The sequence below is a fragment of the Hemiscyllium ocellatum genome, chromosome 6 (assembly GCF_020745735.1).
Source record: "Hemiscyllium ocellatum isolate sHemOce1 chromosome 6, sHemOce1.pat.X.cur, whole genome shotgun sequence".
In the NCBI taxonomy this organism is placed as follows: domain Eukaryota; kingdom Metazoa; phylum Chordata; class Chondrichthyes; order Orectolobiformes; family Hemiscylliidae; genus Hemiscyllium; species Hemiscyllium ocellatum.
Genome location: NC_083406.1, coordinates 73,881,111 through 73,906,038, shown reverse-complemented (window position 1 = coordinate 73,906,038; position 24,928 = coordinate 73,881,111). Strand labels below are relative to the sequence as shown.

Sequence of the window (24,928 nt, the reverse complement as noted above, 5' to 3'; positions counted from 1 at the left end):
ACCCGCCGAAGCGCAACCCACCCATACCCCTACATTTACCCCTTACCTAACACTAAGGGCAATTTAGCATGGCCAATTCACCTGACCCGCACATCTTTGGACTGTGGGAGGAAACCGGAGCACCCGGAGGAAACCCACGCAGACACGGGGAGAACGTGCAAACTCCACACGAGTCTGTCGCCTGAGTCGGGAATTGAACCCGGGTCTCAGGCGCTGAGGCAGCAGTGCTAACCACTGTGCCACCGTGCCGTAATCTCTCAGTTCAGAACAGCATTCACTCTCTCAAAGGTACAGTACACACCTTCAATGTCATAACACCTTCCCCCTTAAGAAAAAAAATGAACCATCATAATGAAAAGATTTTTTTTTCTAATTCTTAATCCCATTATAATGAAATACATAGGTCATTAATCTAAGTTATACTTTCATATTAATTTCTGCACACATATATATAACATTGGAATCTGTCCAACTTTAAATCCGCGATAACGCATCTGCTATCACATTTTTATGACCCGCAACATGTACAATTTGCAAGTTAAAAGTCCGTAACATAAAACTCCAATGAAATAGTCTCATTTTTGTCTTTAAATTTTTCCAAGAATGTAAGAGGATTGTGGTCTGCACATATAACTGTCTCCGATACATTGTTTGCCACATAAACATTAAAATGTTGTAAGGCCAGTACCAATCTCAATAATTCTTTTTCGATGGTAGAATATTTTCTCTAGTAGGTGTTGTTTCTTTCAAAAGTAGCCAACTGACTATTCAATTCTATCATCATCTTCCAGTAGCAGTACAGCTCCAACTCCTATATCACGAGCATCGATTGCAACTTCAAAGGGTTTCAAAACATTTGGTGAAGCTAAAACTGGTAAGGTGGTTAATCGTGCTTTTAAATTCTCCATTGTCTCCTGGCATTGATCTGTCCACCGAAACTTTATATTCTTCTTTAGTAAATTTGTTGGCGGTGCCACCAGCTGCTGAATTTTAGAACAATCTTCCGATAGAATCCGCTTAATTTCAAAAATCAAAGCATCCCTTTTTTTGGTCATGGAAATTCCTCGATGCCTTCATCTTCATGTTCCTTGGGGTCAACCTTCCATGATGGATGTTATGCCCCAAGAATGTCACCTCTGCCTTTATGAATTCTGTTTTCTTTACATTTATTAACAGTTTTGCTTCTCATAATCATTCAAAGAGCTCTGCCAACTATACCATCTGATCTTTCCATGACTTGCCAAATATCACTACATCAGCTAGATAACTGCACAATTTGTTAATCCGACCAAAACTCTGTTCATGAGTCTTTGGAATGTGGCTGGTGCGGTCTTCATTCCAAATGCTTTGAATTGATAGAGCCCATTTAGAGTCATAGAGATGTACACCATGGAAACAGACCCTTTGGTCCAACTCGTCCATGCCTACCAGATATCCCAACCCAAGCTAGTCCCACCTGCCAGCACCTGGCCCATATCCCTTCAAACCCTTCGTATTCATATACCCATCCAAATGCCTCTTAAATGCTGCAATTGTACCAGCCTCCACCACATCCTCTGGCAGCTCATTCCATACACTTTCCACACTCTGCGTGAAAAAGTTTCCCCTTAAGTCTCTTTTATATCTTTCCCCTCTCACCCTAAACCTATGCCCTCTAGTTCTGGACTTCCAAACCCCAGGTAAAAGACTTTGCCTATTTATCCTAACCATTTGGGGTTACAAATGCAGAAATTGCTTTCACTTTTTCTGATAAAGGTACCTGCAAATAACCACACAGTAAGTCCAATTTTGTGATGTAAGTGGCTTGTCCATCTTTCTCTATGCAGTCAGCCAATCTCGGTATTGGATGGGAGTCCAATTTTGTTATGGTATTGACCTTTTGATAGTCTACACAAAATTTGAGTCCCATCAGGTTTGAGAACTAACATGATTAGCAAACTCCATTCATTCTGACTCAGTTCAATGATATCTTCATTCAGCATTGCACCCACTTCCTTCTGTACCAGTGTGGCTTTTAGAGGATTAAGTCTGGAGGGGTGCTGTTTTATTGGAATAGCATTCCCTACTTTCACCTCATGCACAACAGCATTTGGCCTCCCCATCGTATTTCTGCATATATCCTTATAATGCTGCAACAAACCTGGGTTCTTTGCTCCTGAGACAGATAGTTCACTAACTGTCCCACTCCTGAAGGACTTCATTATTTATAGTATTTTGAGGCACATTAAACTCCACGACATCTGGATTTGATTCTTCACTCTGTGGGCAGAAACTAACACCGGTTTCTCCAGTTCCCTGTCTCTATTATGGTAAGGTTTCAACATATTCACAGGATATACTTGATACACTTTGTTTTCCTATTTGGCATCTTTACTAGACAGTTTACCTGACTTAACTTTTTCTCAATTTGATAGGGACCACTAAACCTGGCTTTGAAGGGATCCCCAGCATTGGTAACAATACCAATATGTCATCCCCACGGGAAAACAGGTTTTAGAGTTTTTATCTGCCACCTGCTTCATTCTTTGCTGGGCCCTCTTCAGGCTCTGTTTAGTGAACTCACCTACCAGATTTAATCTCTCCTTCACTTCAGATACATAATCCAAGTGTGAGATCTCCAACTTCAGTCTTTTCAATTTTTCTTTAAATAATTTCAAAGGACCTCACACTTGTCTGAAAATTACCTCGAAGGGAGTAAACTGAATAGATTTGCTTGTGGCATCTGTAATGGCAAACAACCTTTATCCCAATCATTCAGGTAATCTTGACAGTACACTCTTAACATGGTCTACAGGGTCTGATGCCACCTTCCCAACCTTCTTGGGATTCAGGATAGTATGCACTTGATTTAAAGTGCTATATGCCTAAGCTGTCCATGATGTCCTTAAACAGCCTAGGAGTAAAATTAGACCTTTGGTCTGACTGAATCTCTCTGGGTAGCCCATACCACATAAAGAAAGCTACCAACCCCTCCACCACAATTTTTGCCTTAATACTCCATAATGGAATTGCCTCCGGAAATCTGGTAGATATATCCATTATGGTTAGCAAGTACTGGTTCTCACTTTTTGTTTTAGGGAGGGGACCTACACAATCAATCATAATCCACATGAAATGTTCTAAAAAAGTACTGGTTTTATTACTGTTTGTGGCTTACCCACCATTTGTCACGTTTGACATGGATGGCAAAATCTAACCACATCCTTGTGCAGTCCAGGCCAACAGAAGTACTTTTGTACTTTAGCCTGAGTCTTCCTCATATCTAGGTGACCTCCTACTGGTAATTCATATGATACCTATAACACCACTTGTCTGTATGCTACCAGCAGCACATCTGATGCACATCTGTCCATTTCTCCTCTGCAATAACTTGCCATAATCTCCATTTTCATCTTAGGATTTTATGTTTAAGATAATAACCCTCAATAATTCGTTCTGATTTCTTTTCTGAATATGCATCAATATATATGTATCTTTTATTGTCACGTCTTTCTATTGCAAGTCCATTAGCCTTTTAGAACGAAACACCTCTGCCTGACCCTCTGCCTGTTCAGGTTTTTCCTGCACCAATACATCAAACAGGGTGTCTGCGAACTGAACATGAACTCCTTCATCCTTCTCTTTAGTTTTTGCTTTTTGCTGTGATTTATAACCGTGGGATCTTGTTAGTACACAATTGGAAAAATTCCAAGGTATTTTTCTTTTAACTCCTCAGTTCCCTGGTGTTCCTTTGGTTTCTCCACAACAAAGGGTGTCACTCCCACCTTGGATCCTGCTAAACCATTCCCAAGAATAAACTGTACTCCTGGAACTGACAGTCTGTCAATCACTCCCACTGTTACTTCCCCAGTCTTGATTTGACTCTCCAACTTGATCTTACACAAGGGAATGCTAAATTTCTGTCCATCTATTCCACAAATTGCCACTCGCTCGGGTAACATATCAGAAAGAGTACAAATACGTTCATCTCTTACTATTAGAGAATGATTAGATCCCATATCTCAAAATTATAACTTCTTTTCCTTCTCCCCCTGTTCTTCCTGCGTAAACTTTACTCACAGAGGTGAAGTCTTCATAGAGATCAATACCCAGCCCCTGCCTAGGCTGGGCACTCTCCTGCAGTTCCTCAACTTTTTTGGGGGTTTCCTTTATTACTTTTACTCACGCTACTGGCTTAGCCTTTTTTTTAAACCATATCTTTTCCCACATTGCCTTCCTTCAATGACCAGCACTGTGACTTTATATGTCCCACTTTACCATAGTGGAAACACCAGAGACCTTTCACCTTGGGCTACTTTTTTCACTTGTGGTAAACTATTACCAGTGTGCTCTACTTTTTGTTTTGTAGTGTTGGATCTCCCCTCCTCCCAATTTCTATCCTTCACAGGATGAAATTCCTGCCAGAAACTAAATTTTGCCTTATGCACCCATGCTTATTCATCTGCCATCTCTGCCACTCTTCTAACTTCTTGAACTTTCTGTTCATCCACATGAATTATCATCTCTGGAAGTGAGTTTTTACACTTCGCCAGCAGAATAATCTCTCTTAGAGCCTCACAGGTCTTAGCTATTTTTAAGGCTCACACCCATCTATCAAAATTACTACGTTTAATTCTTTCGAACTCAACGTAAGTCTGACCTGGTTCCTTCTTTATGTTTCTGAACCACTGTCTATACATTTCCGGTACCAATTCATAAGAATTCAAAATAGTCTTTTTGACAGCTGCATAATCTCTTGACCTTTCATTTGACGTGTTGCAAATACCTCACTGGCTCTGCCTACCACTTTAGTCTGAACTAGCATTATCCACAAGTTCTCTGGCGACTCCATCACCCTAGTCAATTTTTCAAATTAAATGAAGGTTTCAACATCTTTCTCATAAAAATGTGGCAATGATTTAACATATTTGTATACACCATTACCTTCTCCCTTCATCCCCATCCTGCTAACTCGACTTTCCTGACTAATCCACAACCTCTGAAGTTCAAGTTCTCTCTTTCTTCTCTCTCTCTTTGCTCACCTACAGAACAGTATTCACTCTCCCTTAAAGGTACATAAGAAGCCTTCAACTTCTTAACAATATGCAACAAACACAGAATCACTGACAACATCAAAACAAGAACATTAAAATAAAGGAATATGAGTTGGTCATTTGACCTTTGAGCCACCTCTGTCATTCAGTAAGAACTGATCTTTTACCTCAACTCCATCTTCCTGCACTATTTACACATCCTTTAATTCCACTAGTATCCAAAAATCTATGCATCTCTTTCTCGATAACGCAGTTTGGCTAAGTTCCCGTAAGCTGTCTGAGGTACTGACTTCTAAAGATTCCCGATTGTCTGAGTGACAGAACTTAACCTCTTCTCTGTCTTACCTAACTGACCCCTTATTCTGAAACTCTGACCCCTTGCATAAAATGTTGCATTTTGCAGACCTGATGTGGCATCTGGCTTAAAGGTGAGAGGTACTCCATTCACTGAATCAGAATTTCTACAGAGAGAAAGAGATCATTTGGCCCATCGAGTCCACACCACCCTCTAAAGAGCATCCCAGACTCAGCTCCTGCCAGTCTATCGCTGTAACCCTGCATTTACTATGACTGATGCACCTACCTTGGATACTACAGGACAATTTAGCATGATCAAATCACCTACCCAGCATACCTTTGGACTGTGGGAGGAAATGGGAGCACCAGAGGAAACCCATGCAGACATGGGAAAAACGTTCAAACTCTGCAGGTTCATGCAAACTCCCTAGGCTGGAACTGAACCCAAATCTCTGGTGCTGTGAAGCAGTACTGAGCCACCATGCCACTCCAACTGGTAGGTATTCTTGCACAATTATCCTGTTCTCAGCGTATTTTGTATGAATGTGCTTTTGGGCCAATCTTACAAGGAAATGGGCAGGAAGTCAGATGCCTGCTGGAACCTTGCAGGTTTCAACTTCCAGGAGCTATTTTTAAAAGATGCCCAGACAGCACTTCACTCTGTGAGCCGGGCACATCATCCAACCTCTACTGGTCAACTCCATGTAACCTCTGGAGATGTCTAAGATTATAGAAAGAGTGACTCCAAACTAGAGTGTTAATTTCCTTGAGGTTCTCCTCTATGCTGACCAGGACAGAAGGGACTGACTGTTTCCGAGGGATGCCAACAGGAGGCCATCCCCACCAAAAAAAGATAGCCTGAACTGACATCAGTTTGGAGTTTAGTGGACAGCTCTAGACACCCTGGTTCCAGAACACGAAAGAATAAATAATTTGCTGCACACTGTGCCAGACTACGTGCTACTGTCCACTGATGCCTACTCACACTCATAGGGGCATGAAACAATGTCGGTTTTCCACTTCAGATGACTGAGAGCAGATTGCTCCTGTCCCATAACAGAAGAGTCAGCATTGTTGAAACTGTGGGAATGACGAAAGGTGAGCATGATTAAAGATGTGAATTAACATTTTTGGAGTGAGAAAGGGGTAAGAGTATTGTCAGGCATTAAAGGAAAGCTCACATTGATGGGGGTAGAGTGCCAGATCTGAGAATGGGATGTGTTTGTCAGGGGGTTGAAGAAGTTGAGTATTATTGGAAATATTGAGGTCAGAGATGGAGTGAACATAATTGGTGAGAGAAGGTCGTCCTGTTTTTCAGATGGAATGGCTCCACTTAAAAACAGAGCATGTCTTCATTTAATGAGAAAAGAGGAATATGGATTTATTGGAGTTACCTCACCACTTGATATCCTAATACAGTCAGTTACTAAGTCCTTGCTGGAGTCAGCATCAAAGGGGAAAAGCCTGCAATGTAAAATGGTTAGTGTGCAAATTACACCACAGTCATCGCCCTCTGCTGCTGACCAGATGGTCTGACCCTATAAATTGCTACAGATCCTCTCCTTCAAACAGAAATAAATGGCCCAGCACCATGACCATTCTTTGCCTTTTTATGTGTAGCCTGACTAATAAAGGCCACAGAACTTAAATTTATTTTGGTGTCAACTAGTTCAATGAAAGTCACACCAATTTAGTGGCTAAATTTAACAAGAGAACAATCTACAGCAGTTCCTCAATGTTCTTCACAATGTGACCACCTTATAAGATATAACAAGATTTACTCTACCGACTTGAAATACATATTTTCTGGATGTTTGCAGAAGCTTGGCAAAACTATTCAATGTTCTGCTTCATACAGGCCACACCCATGTTCAGCAATTGGCTCAATATCAAGTCTAGAGTCACACCGACCTAATAACATGACATTGGCAATCAGTAGAAACTGAATTAAAGATCGAGTACACCACAAAAATTGTTTGACCATACAGGGAAAAAGAATTATGGCAAATTGTTTGTTTGTATGCCATTTTCCTTTAAGCCCTTTGAGAACATATTGTTCCCATCATTCTGCCAAACCAAGAACTGAACAAAAACAAAGCATCATGACAGACATCAATGTAAAACAAGTTCATGTCTCATCAGTACTAACCAGTTTCTGTGAAAAACAGTGTTTCAGTATCTTGTCTTGTGTGCAATGTGGGTTCTTCCTCACTGAAGTATCCTTCTAACACTTGATCTGAGCTATAAGCATGGTCATAACGATCATTAACCCTGTAAGTTTAATGAAGTTATAAGCTGTTAAAAACAAGTTATAATATTTAGCCAACATTTTCTTGATACACGACAAACATGAAAACCAGGTGTGCATCTAATTAGAGCATCACTTCGGTATTCAACAACTGATTTGAGTCCATGTTTAAAAGTCACTGGAAAAAGTCAATGTTGCTTTGCCTACATAACAGTCACCATACTTCCAAATGTAACTATATAACTGTTCAGGTGGTTTGGAAGGTTCACACCATTTGTTCTGACAAAATATCATAATGGCGCTTGTCATAAAGATACCATTATCAAAATTACGTTCTTAGAATTCCAAAGTTATATCTACAACGTCACACTTAAACATTTGGTTAGGCAACAAATAATAACCAACTATTATTTTGATGATGTTATTTGACCAAATGTACAAGTTCGTGTTAAAGAAAAGGATTCCAATCCACAATGAAAATCCAGCATACAACCAGACCAATAACATTAATTTTGTTCAAAACTACTTCAAATAAACATATATAGATAAACAACTTGTTCAAAAAAATTGTTTCTATTTATTCCAAGTGGATAGGTTGCTTTTATGATTTAATGAAGAAACCAAATAGTTCTGAAAGACATCGCTAAATCAATGCATAAACTAGGTTAATTTGTCTTATAAATACTGTTTTCTGCATATCTGTATACCATCTTTGGGATTTGCAGTTGGAGTTCACTACACCAGTTGTTTTTCCTGTCAATGTTTTGAGCTCTGATCATACAATACTTGTTTGCAGTAATTGACAACCAAGGGGATATTATTTTAATGTCTAACACTAAGTAGCTCTACAAAAACAATATATAAAATTGGAAAACTACTCAACCTAAAAAAAAATTTCTGAAATCTCCACTGCCCAAGCAATGCCACATTGTTTTAAGATGTGGAGGAGCCGGTGTTGGACTGGGATGGACAAAGTTAAAAATTACACAACACCAGCTTATAGTGCAACAGACTTATGTGGAAGTACTAGCTTTCGGGGCACTGCTTCTTCTCCAAAAGGTAGTGCTTCCAAATAAACCTGCTGGACTATAACCTGGTATTGTGTGATTTTTAACATTGTTCTAAGTCACTGCAAGAAAGCAAAGACCAAAGATCAGACATGTTTATCCTATGGACATCATCAGTCCTGCTTAGGAGGGAGTTGGAAATTGTTTGAAACTAAGTCAGTGAAGGCAGTAAATTATTTAAATTGTTCTAAGTTAAGCTTTCAGTGAGCAAACCCAACATCTTCTATAGAAAGTAATTGCCAGAAGAAAATCTTCCCATTGATAGATTCTAATTTTATATATTTCAACAAGATTTTATTAGAGTATGCTCAACTTTTGAGACTTACTGACATCTTTCCCAACACACACTCTAATTTATCAGCCACCAGATTCAAACACATCTACTCAGATCCCGGATGTTGCTTCTCCTGGGCAGAATGGAATGAAGTCCACATGGATAATCTAAATAAAACTGTGCCATGACAATAAAATACATACAGGAACAAGCAGTGATAGGCACCCCTGTAATCACTGATCTACTTCGATTCCTGGTCAAACAATACCTTGATTTGGAAATTGAATTTCAAATCCCTCCATAATATTGCCTTGTCTATCTTTCATAATTCTTTCCCATCTCAAATCCGTCCTAGATGTCTCTGCTGAAATAATTCTGGCTTAAGCAAGAGCAATTTTAATTATTCCACCATTGGTGACCATGCCATCAGCTGCCTAGGCCTGAAGCTCTGGCATTTCCTTCATAAAATTGAGGCAGTTAAGAGGGCATTGAATGATTACTTGGATGAAAATAACGTGCAAGGGATAAAGCGGGAGATTGGCACTAGGTAATGATGTTCATTTAGCAAGTCTTGTGGGCACAATGGACTGAATGGCTTCCTTTAGCAAATCACCCCTGGATTCTGTGTAAAACTCTGTGCCTCTCTTTAAGACAGATGCTCCTTAAAAATAACTGATCAAGCTTTAAGCCATCAGCCCCTAATATCACTAATGTGACTCTGAATCTAATTTATGTTTCATCCTATTCCTTGAAGAACCATGGAACATCTTACTACATTAAAACAACTATATAAATATACGGCAAATTTGTTACTTCTGAAAGGAAGTTGTGAATTTGCATTTGCCAAAGAAATTAGTAATGCCATCAAGCTAGCAGGTAATATTCATGCCACAAAACTGCAAAATAGTGACTGTATTCAAGTATTCTGCCTGACATTCTGTAACTCATCGACTCTAATTTGGCTTGAAGGACTCAACCTCACCACTTACTTTGTTGACTGTTATGATCAACATCTGCCATTCACGTTTATAATTACAGGTTGAATTAGGAATCTATTAATAGCTCTGCATTACAGGCAGTAAAACAAAAGGTTCACAAAGTAATATCTGGCAATGGGTGACCTACGCAGAAATGTTGGACAGGCTGTTCAGTGTCCTTTGGGGTTTAGAAGAGTGAGGTATGACCTCAATGAAGCATATAAGACCTTGAGGAAATTTGACAGGGTGGTTGCTGAAAGGATGCTCCCCCTGTGGAAAGATTAGAACTAGGTGACACTATTTTTAAAAAAAAGGGTCACTCATTTCAGTCTGAAGCGTGTAGATTATTTTTTCTGAGGGTTGAGTGTCTTTGGACTCAGAGTTGGAGGCAGGATCATTGAATATTTATAATGCAGAATTAGATTTTTTTTAAGAAGGGAGTCAATGGACATCTGGTAGGCGAGAATACAGTTAAGGCTACAATCAGATCAGTCAAAATCTTGTTAAATGGTGGAGAAGGGTCATATGAAACAAAAGGTCTAAAAGGACAACTTCATAGTTTCTAATGTAGTACTCGAATCTCTATCCATCTGCAAACTCCTTATGTCTTCTTCACAACATTCTGTCCTAACCTATCTTTATGGGGTTTGTTAATTTAACCACTATCCCTTCTCTCCCCTCATTTAGGTAATTGATCTAATTTATAAAAAGTTGAGCCCCCAATACAGGGGAACCTTGATTATCCGAACGAGATGGGTGGGCACTATTTCGTTCGGATAATCGATTATTCGGTTAATCGATTGAATGCCTTTCCACTGGGGCTCGGAGTTTTTAAAGTCTGCTCCTCGTTCAAGAGACTGCAGCAGCAGGACAGTGCACGTGCCCGCCCCCCCTCCACACCCCCCCCCCCCAACATTGCCCCACCCCCCCAGTCCCATCCAACACTGCCCCCGCCCAACACAGCCCTGCCCCCCCCAGTCCTATCCAACACTGCTCCCCATAACCCTTCCAACCCCGTCCCACACTGCCCCTGCCCCCCCCAACACCGCACCCATATCCCCAATCCCATCTAACATCCCCACCTCAAACACCGCCCCCTAATTCCATCCAACACTGCTCCCTGCCCCCCAAACCTGTCCAACACTGCTCCCTGCCCCCCAAACCTGTCCAACACTGCTCCCGCGCCCCAAACCCATCTAACATCCCACCCCAAACCCGCCCAGCACTGCTCCTCGCCGGCCCCTCAACCTGGTCCAACACCGCCCCCACCCCCGCCCCCCCAGCATAAAGCGCGCAAACCCTCGCCCACCCCAACTAAGCAATTTATATAAAGTTCAACACTAAAAGAGCTGTAGAATGTTTATTAATCCTGTTTTGTCAAGTGGAAATGACAAAACATGGGAAAGGATCGAGTAAGTCCAATACGTGAGGCACCCATCGGAAGCATCGAGTATGCCCGAAGCCGTGGCTGTGACCCTCTCTGCTACTTCAATGGACCCAGTTACTCACCAGGTCCTGGTTGCAGAATTCGCGAAATTGCAAAAAAAATTGAAGTTTAGTAGTAGGTTGGACCTGCTTTCAGCCGTGCTTCAAAAACACGAGCAACAACTTGAAAGACTTGGAAAGAGAATGGATGAGGTCAAGTGCCAAACCACAGTGACAGAGACCATGATCGATTCCTCTAAGGAGGAGATCCATGTCCTTCAAAAACAGGTCCGTACTTTAACTGAACAAGTTGACGACCTCAAGAATAGGGGCAGGAGGAAGAACATTTGTATCGTTGGTCTGCCGGAGGAGATGGAAAGCGGTCAGCCAGTGAGAGTTTTTGAGAACTGGCTGCCATGATTCCTTCACTTAGAAGCTGAAGCATAGCCGGTGAAGATTGAGAGAGCTCATTACATTACAGTGCGCAGGTCAGGCTTGGACCAGTGCTTCGCCCTGTCCTTGCAGGGTTTCATAGTTATAGGGACACACAAAGAGTTATGGAAGCTTCCAGAACCCAGGGGGAAAGACCCAATGGCTTTAATTCATGAAGGCTCCAGGATTATGTTCTTTCAGGACTTTTCAGCAGCAGTGATTTGGTAAAGGAAGTCTTTTGATGATATCAAGAGAAGACTAAGGGAATTTGGAATTCAGTATTCTTTGAGGTACCTAGTGGTGCTCCACATTTCTTTTAATGGACCAATACACTTACTCACTTTCTTTGGAGAGTCAAATAACTTTGTGGACACATTAAAGTGGGCTGGGAGCTTTAATGGATAGAGATAATAATTTTTTCTTTTTTCTTAAAGAAAGTTTGTTGGACGTTTCGGTTATTTACCTGTGTGATAGTCGGGAATGGATAGAGTACTCACTTTTAATTTCTTCGTTAACATTACTATTTTCTTTCATTTTTTTTGCTTGTGTTTGGGTGCAGTTTCAGCTGGAGAGACTTATGAAGGCGGTTGTGATGGCTAAATGCCTACCTAAGGGCAGTTCAAGCCAGGTTTTGGTGGTTAATTGCCCTGAATGCCATATTGGTAGTGGGGCAGACGACAAGGTTTTGGGACGTGTAAGTGCACCCAATGGGTGGGGGGGCAAATTCCCCTATTGAGTGCCACTGGCATTTTGTATTTTGCTTAGTTTTTTTGTTTTGTATGTAGGTTTGGAAAGTTTTGAGAGCTTGTTAGTTTTAGTAGTTTTAGTTAATGAATCTTTTTCCATTGATGCTCAGTGATGTGTAATTCGAGTTCTTCCTCTCTGCAGTTCAAATTTTTTTTTTAGATTACTTACAGTATGGAAACAGGCCCTTCGGCCCAACAAGTCCACACCGACCCGCCGAAGCGCAACCCACCCATACCCCTACATTTACCCCTTACCTAACACTACGGGCAATTTAGCATGGCCAATTCACCTGACCCGCACATCTTTGTGACTGTGGGAGGAAACCGGAGCACCCGGAGGAAACCCACGCAGACACGGGGAGAATGTGCAAACTCCACACAGTCAGTCACCTGAGGCGGGAATTGAACCCAGGTCCCTGGCGCTGTGAGGCAGCAGTGCTAACCACTGTGCCACCGTGCCGCCCACCACTGTGCCACCGTGCCGCCATGTTGTTACAGAGTATTATGGCTAATGATGTGCTTAAATGGTGTACCTGGAATATTAGGGGGGAGCCATTCGCCAGTCAAGAGGAAAAAGGTACTTTCCAGTCTTAAAAAGGAGATGGTGGATATTGACCAATTGCAGGAGAAACACCTTAATGACAAGGAATGTTTGAGATTACAGCAGGGTGGGTTTGATTGGGTTTATTTTTCGTGTTTTAATATTAGGAGTAGGGGAGTGGCCATACTTGTTAGTAAGAATCTTCTATGTAAATTACTAGATTGTACTAAAGACACTCATGGGAGGTTCACGATCCTCAAACCTTTGTTACATGGAGAAGAATATCGTATTTTGAATGTTTACTGCCCTGGCACACCCACTTAAATTCCCGGGTGGTGCATTTTCCAAATTGAGTAAGCCTGCATCGAAGCACATTATTATTTCAACTGTCTTTTGGATCCCATGGTAAACAGAATGCCCAAAAGGTTCCCCAATACCTTCTTTGCAATCTAAGCAATTAGTGGATTTGCGTGTGGAACTAGGGTTGGTGGATGTTTGGAGGCAGCTCCACCCCTCAGGTAGGGATTTACTTTCTTCTCTAACCTGCACAAGTGCCACACTAGGATTGATCTTTTCCTTACCTCTGCAGTGGCATCTTGCACAATTGGGAATATTACCATCCCTGATCATGCAGCAGTATACTTATTGGTTAAGATTAAGGGCAATATAACAGATTTGATACACTGGTAAATGGTTCTTTTTATTCTTACGGATAGTAAGTTAATTGAGTATTTTTCTAATGAATTCAGATCTTTCTTAGCCATTAATTCAGATTCAGCCAGTAACCCATCCATTCTTTGGGAAACTGCTAAAGCTTATGCCAGGTGGATAATTACTTCTTACTCCACCAGTAGGAAGTGACAGAAGGGAGGGGGGCAATACTTACTGGAGACACATTTGAGAGCAGCTGAGACGGTATACTTTGATAGACCCATGGTGGCTAAGCTAGAGAATCACAGCAATTTGGTCCACATTGAATTCCATGCTCACACAAACAGCAAGGAAGGTACTTGCTTTTGCAAAACAAAGCTGCAAATGTGTTGCTGGTCAAAGCACAGCAGGCCAGGCAGCATCTCAGGAATAGAGAATTCGACGTTTCGAGCATAAGCCCTTCATCAGGAATAAGAGAGAGAGAGAGCCAAGCAGGCTAAGATATAGGGTAGGTAGGCGGGACTAGGGGGAGGGGCGATGGAGGTGGGATAGGTGGAAGGAGGTCAAGGTGAGGGTGATAGGCCGGAGTGGGGTGGGGGCGGAGAGGTCAGGAAGAGGATTGCAGGTTAGGAGGGCGGTGCTGAGTTGAGGGAACCGACTGAGACAAGGTGGGGGGAGGGGAAATGAGGAAACTGGAGAAATCTGAATTCATACCTTGTGGTTGGAGGGTTCCCAGGCGGAAGATGAGGCGCTCCTCCTCCAGCCGTCATGTTGTTGTGTTCTGCCGGTGGAGGAGTCCAAGGACCTGCATGTCCTCGGTGGAGTGGGAGGGAGAGTTAAAGTGTTGAGCCACGGGGTGATTGGGTTGGTTGGTTCGGGCGGCCCGGAGATGTTCTCTGAAGCGTTCCGCAAGTAAGCGGCCTGTCTCCCCAATATAGAGGAGGCCACATCGGGTGCAGCGGATGCAATAGATGATGTGTGTGGAGGTACAGGTGAACTTGTGGCGGATATGGAAGGATCCCTTGGGGCCTTGGAGGGAAGTGAGTGTGGAGGTGTGGGCGCAAGTCTTACATTTCCTGCGGTTGCAGGGGAAGGTGCCGGGGGTGGAGGTTGGGTTGGTGGGGGGTGTGGATCTGACGAGGGAGTCACGAAGGGAGTGGTCCTTGCGGAACGCTGATAGGGGAGGGGAGGGAAATATATCCTTGGTGGTGGGGTCCGTTTGGAGGTGGCGGAAATGGCGGCGGATGATACGTTGTATGCGGAGGTTGGTGGGGTGGTAGGTGAGAACTAGTGGGGTTCTGTCTTGGTGGCGGTTGGAGGAGCGGGGCTCAAGGGCGGAGGAGCGGGAAGTGGAGGAGATGCGGTGGAGGGCATCGTCGATCACGTCTGGGGGGAATCTGCGGTCCTTGAAGAAGGAGGCCATCTGGGCTGTGCGGTGTTGGAATTGGTCCTCCTGGGAGCAGATGCGGCGGAGACGAAGGAATTGGGAATATGGGATGGCATTTTTACAGGGGGCAGGGTGGGAGGAGGTGTAGTCCAGGTAGCTGTGGGAGTCAGTCGGTTTATAATAGATGTCTGTGTTGAGTCGGTCGCCCGAGATAGAAATGGAGAGGTCGAGGAAGGGGAGGGAGGAGTCTGAGATGGTCCAGGTGAATTTCAGGTCGGGATGGAAGGTGTTAGTAAAGTTGATGAACTGTTCAACCTCCTCGTGGGAGCACGAGGCAGCGCCGATACAGTCATCGATGTAGCAGAGGAGGACCAATTCCAACACCGCACAGCCCAGATGGCCTCCTTCTTCAAGGACCGCAGATTCCCCCAAGACGTGATCGACGATGCCCTCCACCGCATCTCCTCCACTTCCCGCTCCTCCGCCCTTGAGCCCCGCTCCTCCAACCGCCACCAAGACAGAACCCCACTGGTTCTCACCTACCTCCGCATACAACGTATCATCCGCCGCCATTTCCGCCACCTCCAAACGGACCCCACCACCAAGGATATATTTCCCTCCCCTCCCCTATCAGCGTTCCGCAAGGACCACTCCCTTCGTGACTCCCTCGTCAGATCCACACCCCCCACCAACCCAACCTCCACCCCCGGCACCTTCCCCTGCAACCGCAGGAAATGTAAGACTTGCGCCCACACCTCCACACTCACTTCCCTCCAAGGCCCCAAGGGATCCTTCCATATCCGCCACAAGTTCACCTGTACCTCCACACACATCATCTATTGCATCCGCTGCACCCGATGTGGCCTCCTCTATATTGGGGAGACAGGCCGCTTACTTGCGGAACGCTTCAGAGAACACCTCCGGGCCGCCCGAACCAACCAACCCAATCACCCCGTGGCTCAACACTTTAACTCTCCCTCCCACTCCACCGAGGACATGCAGGTCCTTGGACTCCTCCACCGGCAGAACACAACAACACGACGGCTGGAGGAGGAGCGCCTCATCTTCCGCCTGGGAACCCTCCAACCACAAGGTATGAATTCAGATTTCTCCAGTTTCCTCATTTCCCCTCCCCCCACCTTGTCTCAGTCGGTTCCCTCAACTCAGCACCGCCCTCCTAACCTGCAATCCTCTTCCTGACCTCTCCGCCCCCACCCCACTCCGGCCTATCACCCTCACCTTGACCTCCTTCCACCTATCCCACCTCCATCGCCCCTCCCCCTAGTCCCTCCTACCTACCCTATATCTTAGCCTGCTTGGCTCTCTCTCTCTCTTATTCCTGATGAAGGGCTTATGCTCGAAACGTCGAATTCTCTATTCCTGAGATGCTGCCTGGCCTGCTGTGCTTTGACCAGCAACACATTTGCAGCTGTGATCTCCAGCATCTGCAGACCTCATTTTTTACATTTGCAAAACAAAGGTTGTTTGAACATGGTAATAAGCTGAGGAAGTAATCTGCATACATTGCCAGCAAAGAGAGTACCCTCCAAGCCATTACCTCAATCAGAGAAGGGACTGGGACTCTTACCTGCAATTCCAAAAAGATTAATGCAGCATTTTCAGAGATTTTATTCCGAATTATATCAGACTGAGTGTTTTGAGGATAAATGGGTTAAGCTGAAGTCTTTTTTCAAGAACTGGATCTTCCAGGGTAACCCCGAACACGCATCTTGCCTTTATGCCCCTTTGTCAGTGCAGGACACCGCGAAGCAGTTTCAGAGCAGAAAGGCACCCGGTCCTGATGGCCTTCCTATTGAATTTTATAAAAAATTTATAAACATTGTCAGAGCCGATGGTTAACATATTCAAGCACTCGTACAGCCACGACTGCCTTCCGCCAACCTTAAGCAAGATTTAATAGCTCTCTTATTCTTAGAAAGGGAAGACCCCAGAGGATTGTGCTTCTTATAGGCCCATCTCACTTTTAAATGTTGACTTCAAAATCCAGTCTAAGACCTTTGCATTAAGGCTGGCAACTGTGCTGCCTTCCATGGTCAAAAAGGACCAGCAGAATTCTGGGTAATCCAAGATGGAGGCCAGGAAAAATTTCTGGTGGTAAGAGCTGCTCCTTTTTTGAGGTATTTTAGGTGTTGGAGGTGATTTCCTCGAATTCCAGGAGCAGCAATTACTGTTTTATATGCTGTTGCATTTTGTTTTCCAAAGTTCCAAAACAAAGTCAAGACAACAGCAGTTTTAAAAGGGAGAAGACCAGACAAAGGAAGCACATGGTGAGGACAGTGCAAGAGTGAGAGAAAGAAACTGACACCACAGTGAACCTGCAGAGTTACTGCCTTTGCTGTTTCAATTTATGTATCGCTGGACATGAGTGCGCGTCTGGGAAAATTAACAAACAGTGAAATTCACAACTGATCTTGAGGGAACCGCTTGGACGAAATCGCAGCACAGAATCAGATAAATGAATTGTTTTAAGTGTGGCCTACAGAAAGTCTGCCGTAGTGAGCAGAGAGAGTTCTTTTCTCAATTATATATTTTTTGAGATATGTTTCTTGATTAAACTTAAAATATAAGCTATAACTATTAATTTAACCTGGGGCAGTGTTTTGTAGAGGAATAAAACAGTGTTATTTTCTGGGTCAGTAGATTATGAAGAAGCAAAAATGGTCTTTAGTAGAGTGATAAGCGCTTCTTGTCAGATGTGGGAATTTAAGGAGAGTTTACGGGTTACTGCAGAGTATATCTGCAATAAATGCTGTTGGTTGCGAATCCTATCAGATCGAATGGATTGGATGGACAAACAGTTAGTGGCAACGAGGAATTGCAACAGCAACGGTACGTGATGGATGGCAGTTATGGGGGTGGGGAAGAAAGAGTCTCAGATAATTATAGAGATGAATTAGCTCCAGGAAAGGCAGGAGAGGTAGGCAGGTAGTGCAGGACTCATCTGTGGCTATCCCCATTTCAACAAGTATGCTGTTTTGGAAAATGTAGGGGATGATCGATTCACAGGGGAACGTAGCACGAACAGCCAGGTTTCTGGTATTGTGACTGGCTCTAATGCAACAAGCAGTAGGTCGGGTTCAAAGAGATCAGTTGTGCTAGGGGACTCTCTAATCCGAGGTACAGACAGATGTTTCTGTGGCCAGCAGCGAAAAATCAGAATGGTGTGATACTTCCCTGGGTGCCAGAATCAAGGATGTCTCAGAGAGGGCGCAGAATGTTCTCAAGGGGGAGAGGGGCCAGCAAGAGGTCATTGTCCACATTGGAACCAAGGACATAGGAAGAGAAAAGGTTGAGATTCTGAAGGGAGATTATAGAGAGTTAGGCAGGAATTTACAAAGGAGGTCCTCGAGAGTAGTTATATCTTGATTATTCCTGGTGCTACAAGCTAGTGAGGACAGAAATAGGAAGACAGAGCAGAAGAATGCATGGCTGAGGCGCTGGTGTATGGGAGAAAGATTCACATTTTTGGATCATTGGAATCTCTTTTGGGGTAGAAGTGACCTATACAAGAAGGATGGATTGTACCTAAATTGGAAGGGGACTAATATACTTGCAAGGAAATTTGCAAGAGATGCTTGGGAGGATTTAAACTAGTAAGGTGGAGGAGGGGGTGGGTTGGGACCCAGGGAGATAGTGAGGAAAGTGATCAATCTGAGACTGGTACAGTTGAGAACAGAAGTGAGTCAAACAGACAGGGTAGGACAAGGTCTGGTCTACCCTAGGACAAGGTAGGACTAATAAGTTAAACTGCATTTATTTCAATTCAAGGGGCCTAACAGGGAAGGCAGATAAACTCAGGGCATGATTAGGAACATGGGACTGGGATATTATAGGAATCACAGAAACATGGCTCAGGGATGGGCAGGACTGGTAGCTTAATGTTCCAGGATACAAATGCTACAGGAAGAGTAGAAAGGGAGGCGAGAGAGGAGGGGGAAAGAAGTTTTTGATAAGGGAGAGCATTACAGCTGTGCTGAGGGAGGATATTCCTGAAAATACATTCAGGGAAGTTATTTGGGTGAAACTGAGAAATAAGAAAGGGATGATCACATTATTGGGATTGCATTACAGACCCCCTAATAGTAAGAGGGAAATCAAGAAACAAACTTGTAAGCTGTCTGTAAGAATAACAGGGTGGCTATGGTAGGGGATTTTAACTTTCCAAACATAGACTGGCACTGCCATACTGTTAAGGGTTTAGAATGGAGAGGAATTTTGTTAAGTGTGTACAAGAATATTTTCTGATTCAGTATGTGGATGTACCTACTAGAGAAGGTGCAAAACATGACCTACTCTTGGGAAATAAGGCAGGGCAGGTGACTGAGGTGTCAGTGGAGGAGCACTTTGGAGCCAGTGACCATAATTCTATTAGATTTAAAATAGTGATGGAAAAGGGTAGACCAGATCTAAAAGTTGAAGTTCTAAATTGGAGAAAGAAAATTTTGATGGTATTAGGCAAGAAGTTTCAAAAGCTGATTGGGGGCAGATGTTCACAGGTAAAGGGACAGCTGGAAAATGGGAAGCCTTCAGAAATAACACCTTTGGCAGTGTTTTGTAGAGGAATAAGACAGTATTATTTACTGGGTCAGTAGATTGTGAAGAAGCAAAAATGGCCTTTAGTAGAGTGATAAATCCTTCTAGTCAGATGTGGGAGTTTAAGGAGAGTTTACGAGTTACTGCGGAGTATATCTGCAATAAATGCTGTTGGTTGTGAATCCTATTGGATGGAATGGACAGATAGTTAGAGGCAATGAGGAATTTGCAATAGCAACGGTGCATGATGGATGGCAGTTATAGGAAGGGGGAAAAGTCTCAGATAGAGTCATATAGATGGATTAACTCCAGGAAAGGCAGGAGAGATAGGCAGGTAGTGCAGGAGTCGTCTGTGGCTATCCCCATTTCAACAAGTATGCTATTGAAAGTACATTCCTGTTAGGGCGAAAGGAAAGGCTGGTAGGTATAGAGAATGCTGGATGACTAAAGAAATTGAGGATTTTGTTAAGTAAAAAAAGGAAGAATATGTCAGGTATAGACAGAAGAGATCGATGAATCCTTAGAAGAGTATAAAGCCGGCAGGAGTATACTTAAGAGGGAAATCAGGAGGGCAAAAAGGGGACATTAGATAGCTTTGGCAAATAGAATTAAGGAGAATCCAAAGAGTTTTTACAAATACATTAAGAACAAAAGGGTAACTAGGGAGAGAATAGGGCCCCTGAAAGATCAGCAAGACAGCCTTTGTGTGGAGCCACAGAAAATGGGGGAGATATTAAGCGAGTATTTTGCACCAGTATTTACTCTGGATAACAACATGGAAGATACAGAATGTAGGGAAATAGATGATGACATCTTGAAAAATGTCCATATTATAGAGGAGGAAGTGCTGAATGTCTTGAAATGCATAAAGGTGGATAAATCCCCAGGACCTGATCAGGTGTACCGTAGAACTCTGTAGGAAGCTAGGGAAGTAATTGCTAGGCCCCTTCCCGAGATATTTGTATCATCAAAAGTCACAGGTGAGGTGCCGGAACACTGGAGGTTGGCTAACATTGTGTCATTGTTTAAGAAGGGTGGTAAGGTCAAGCCAGGGAACTATAGACCAGTGAGTCTGACGTCAGTGGTGGGCAAGTTTTTTTTTAGATTAGATTACATTACTTACAGTGTGGAAACAGGCCCTTCGGCCCAACAAGTCCACACCGACCCGCCGAAGCGACAACCCACCCATACCCCACATATACCCCTTACCTAACACTATGGGCAATTTAGCATGGCCAATTCACCTGACCCGCACATCTTTGGACTGTGGGAGGAAACCGGAGCACCCGGAGGAAACCCACGCAGACACGGGGAGAACGTGCAAACTCCACACAGTCAGTCGCCTGAGGCGGGAATTGAACCCAGGTCCCTGGCGCTGTGAGGCAGCAGTGCTAACCACTGTGCCACCGTGCTGCCCACACGGTGTTGTTGTTGGAGGGAATCCTGAGGGACAGGATGTACATGTATTTGGAAAGGCAAGGACCGATTAAGGATAGTCAACATGGCTTTGTGCGTGGGAAATTATGTCTCACAAACTTGATTGAGTTTTTTGAAGAAGTAACAAAGAGGATTGATGAGGGCAGAGTGGGAGATGTGATTGAAATGGACTTCAGTAAGGCATTTGATAAGGTTCCCCATGGTAGACTGGTTAGCAAGGTTAGATCTCATGGAATACAGAGAGAACTAGCCATTTGGATACAGAACTGGCTCAAAGGTAGAAGACAGATGGTGGTGGTGGAGGGTTGTTTTTCAGACTGGAGGCCTGGGACCAGTGGAGTGCCACAACGATCAGTGCTGGATCCTATACTTTTTGTCATTTACATAATTTGGATGCGAGCATAAGGGGTACTGTTAGTAAGTTTGCAGATGACACCAAAATTGGAGGTGTAGTGGACAGCGAGAAAGGTTACCTCAGATTACAACAGGATCTTGATCAGATGGGCCAATGGCTGAGAAGTGTCAGATGGAGTTTAATTTAGATAAATGTGCCCATCCAAATGGAGGTACTGCATTTTGGGAAAGTAAATCTTAGCAGGACTTATACACTAAATGAATATTGTTGCTGGACAAAGAGACGTTGGAGTGCAGGTTCATAGCTCCTTGAAAATGGAGTCGCATGTAGGTAGGATAGTGAAGAAGGCGTTTGATATGCTTTTCTTTATTGGTCAGAGTATTGAGTACAGGAGTTGGGAGGTCATGTTGCAGCTGGACAGGACATTGGTTATGCCATTGTTGAAATATTGCATGCAATTCTGGTCTCCTTCCTACTGGAAAGATGTTGTGAAACTTGAAATGGTTCAGAAAAGATTTACAAGGATGTTGCCAGGATTGGAGGATTTGAGCTATAGGGAAAGGCCGAACAGGCTGGGGCTGTTTTCCCTGGACCGTCGGAGGCTGAGGGGTGACTTTATAGAGGTTTACAAAATTATGAGGGGTATGCATAGGATAAATAAAGTCTTTTCCCTGGGGTTGGGGAGTCCAGAACTAGAGGGCATAGGTTTAGGGTCCTTTATAGCGATCTCCTGGTCGTGGTTCTTAACAATGATGTGCGATCCAGTAATTTTATTATTTCTACGGTAGTCAACAAGGTTGTCCCCTCTTTCACCACTATTGTTTATGTTGGTGATTGAGCCACTGACAGAGGCCATCCACAGGGACCCTGCATATCTGTCCCAAAAGTCGGATTAAAGTCACATAGGATTACATTGTTTGCAGATGATGTTCTTATCTTTTTGTCAAATCCAGCAGTTTCAGCGGTACCTCATCTGATACAATGTATCAATTAATTGGGCACTTTTTCGGGCTAAGAGTAATTTGCCAAACTCAGAGGCTTTGCCTATGGGAGGCCTTAGGGGAAATACCCGATGCCAAGGGCGAGTCCCAATTTCCTTTTAAATGGTCTCGGGGGTCTTTATTTTGGTATATTCATTACTTGCATCTTCGATCATTTATTTAAGGCAAACTTTGTTAATTTCTTTGACAAAATTAAACAAGACCTTCGAAGATGGGAAGCACTTCCTACATCCTGGCTAGGTCGCATAGCTCTTATTAAACTAAATGTCCTTCCTCATTTGCTATCCCCGATGTGAATGTTTTCTTTCATCTTTCCCAGAAAGACATTCAGGATATTTAATGACTCGTTTAGCTCTTTTATTTGGCACCATAAACGACCCCTTATCAAGCTAACCAAATTGCAACTGCCCCATAGATCGGGGAGATTCAGTTTTTCTCAGATCAGGGATTATATTCAAAAGAACGACACTTTTACCAGGCCCTTAGAGATCTGATGGAGAGTAGAGGGTTGAGAGTGTGTTGCTGGAAAAGCAAAGCAGGTCAGGCAGCATCTGAGCAGGAAAATCGACATTTCAGGCCGGAGCCCTTCATCAGGAATGAGACTGGGAGCCCCAAGGGGTGGAGAGATAAATGGGAGGGGGTGGGGCTGGGGAGAAGGTAGCTGAGAGTACGATAGGAGGATGGAGGTGGGGGTAAAGGTGATAGGTCAGAGAGAAGGGTGGAGCGGATAAGTGGGAAGGAAGATGGACAGGTAGAACAGGTCATGAGGATGGTGCTGAGCTGGAAGGTTGGAACTTACTTCAGCACTCTCAACTCTGATCTCCAGCATCTGCAAACCTCACTGCCTCCACAGAGAAGAGGGTGCTTAGTGCTAAGAACACAGAGTCTGTCAGCACCCTTTATATTTGTTGGAGAGTGGGTCCTCGGATGAGTCTTGATGACTTTGTGAGGTCTGGAAGAGAGAGTTGGGGATCGAGATCTCCTTAGGAAACATGGGAGGATGTTTGTGAAAATACAAGGAGGATTATGATCTGTAATAGGACCCACGCCGTGCAGCTGAAGATTATTCACAGGGCCCAGTTGTCCCCAGATTATCTCTCAAAATTCAATGTGGGAGTATCTTCAATATGTCCCAAATGCAAATGACTATGGGCATCCTTACCCATTGCTTGTGGGCCTGCTGTAGGTTTTGTACATATTGGGGTGCTGTATAAGATGAGACAGAGAATATGTTATGGACCGAATTGGAGATGGAGCCAGTTTTTCTTCTCCGGAGTCTGGCCAGGATACCTTACCTAGACACGCATAGTCAAAACTCTTATTTTTTGTGCTAGGAAAAATATTCTGTTGTGCTGGGTGTCTGAAACCCCACCCCCAGGTCTACTAGGCTGGCGCAAGCAAGTCATAGAACATAGATTCCTTTAGACTTTCTCACGAGTATGGTGCACCAAAAAACTGAGGACTTTTATAAGACATGGCAGCCCTTTTTAGATTACCTAGATACAGACTTATCTGCCACTTTTATGTAGCCATGATGATCTTGTCTAATGAATCTAATATCTTGAGAGGAAGAACTATGGATGTATGAATGTTAATGCTCTCAAAGATCATTTTTCTTCTATCCACTCATATACTTTGTTGTTTTCTTTGTATATGCACATGGACGTAATCTTGTTCAGTTTGCATTTTGTTTTGAGTCGTGTTGTTGTTAGTTTATTGTAATATATAAAAAATCTTTTCTCACTAAAAACATTTTTTAAAAACTAATTCCTAAAACCTGTTACATTTTAAATCATTAAATTTTGGTTTATAATTTTTGCAAACTTTGTCTTTGGGTTAAATAATGAGGACAAAACACAATGGAAATGTCGTGGTATAAATCCAATTTTTGGTGTCATCAAGGAAAATTAAGTGGGAGAGTGATGCAAAGGTATGTTTTCAGGGTGTATTTGTAACCAATGGCAACTCATTTATCATTCAATGCAGTGAAAAATTGAAGTATTCTGTGTTGTGTGCATTTATGGGCATGGTCTTTCACTCAGATGAGACTGGGTATCAGAGTTCGGTGCATTCTAGCATGAGATGCCTGAATTTGAGCTGCTAAGCTTCTGTGCCAGCCTAATCAATACTTTGACTGTTTGTCCAGACCCATGGAATGTTTTCTAAAGCATTGGCACCATCCTCCATTGCCTCTGCCTCTTCTTCCAAGAGAATGTGCTACTCATGCACATCACCTCTTCAAGGCCCACACCTCAGAGGAGGGTCATGCCATGAAGAGCACAGCAGACTAGCACATTGAGAAAGCACTTTGAGGGAGGATTTTATTTAAGGCATGCAAGGTCCATACTCCCCACTAACCTCTCTTCCAGATCTGGCATCTTTCCCTGCGGCTGCAGGAGGTGCAACACCTGCTGCCTCATCTCCATCCAAGGCCCCAAAGAATCAATCCAAGTCTGGCAGAGATTTGCCAACATTTACTCTAACCTGATTAACTACATCAGTT

General features: G+C 43.4%; 1 protein-coding gene across 1 annotated transcript in view; it reads right to left on the bottom strand.

Annotated features, from left to right (window-relative positions):
* Window positions 1-24,928, bottom strand: part of LOC132816938 (coiled-coil domain-containing protein 138-like) — a 123,303-nt gene that overhangs the window by 70,802 nt on the left and 27,573 nt on the right. Inside the window, exon 4 of the mRNA XM_060826963.1 lies at window positions 7,480-7,601. Within this exon, the coding sequence (XP_060682946.1) occupies window positions 7,480-7,601 (122 nt within the window). The remainder of the gene's footprint in view (window positions 1-7,479; window positions 7,602-24,928) is intronic.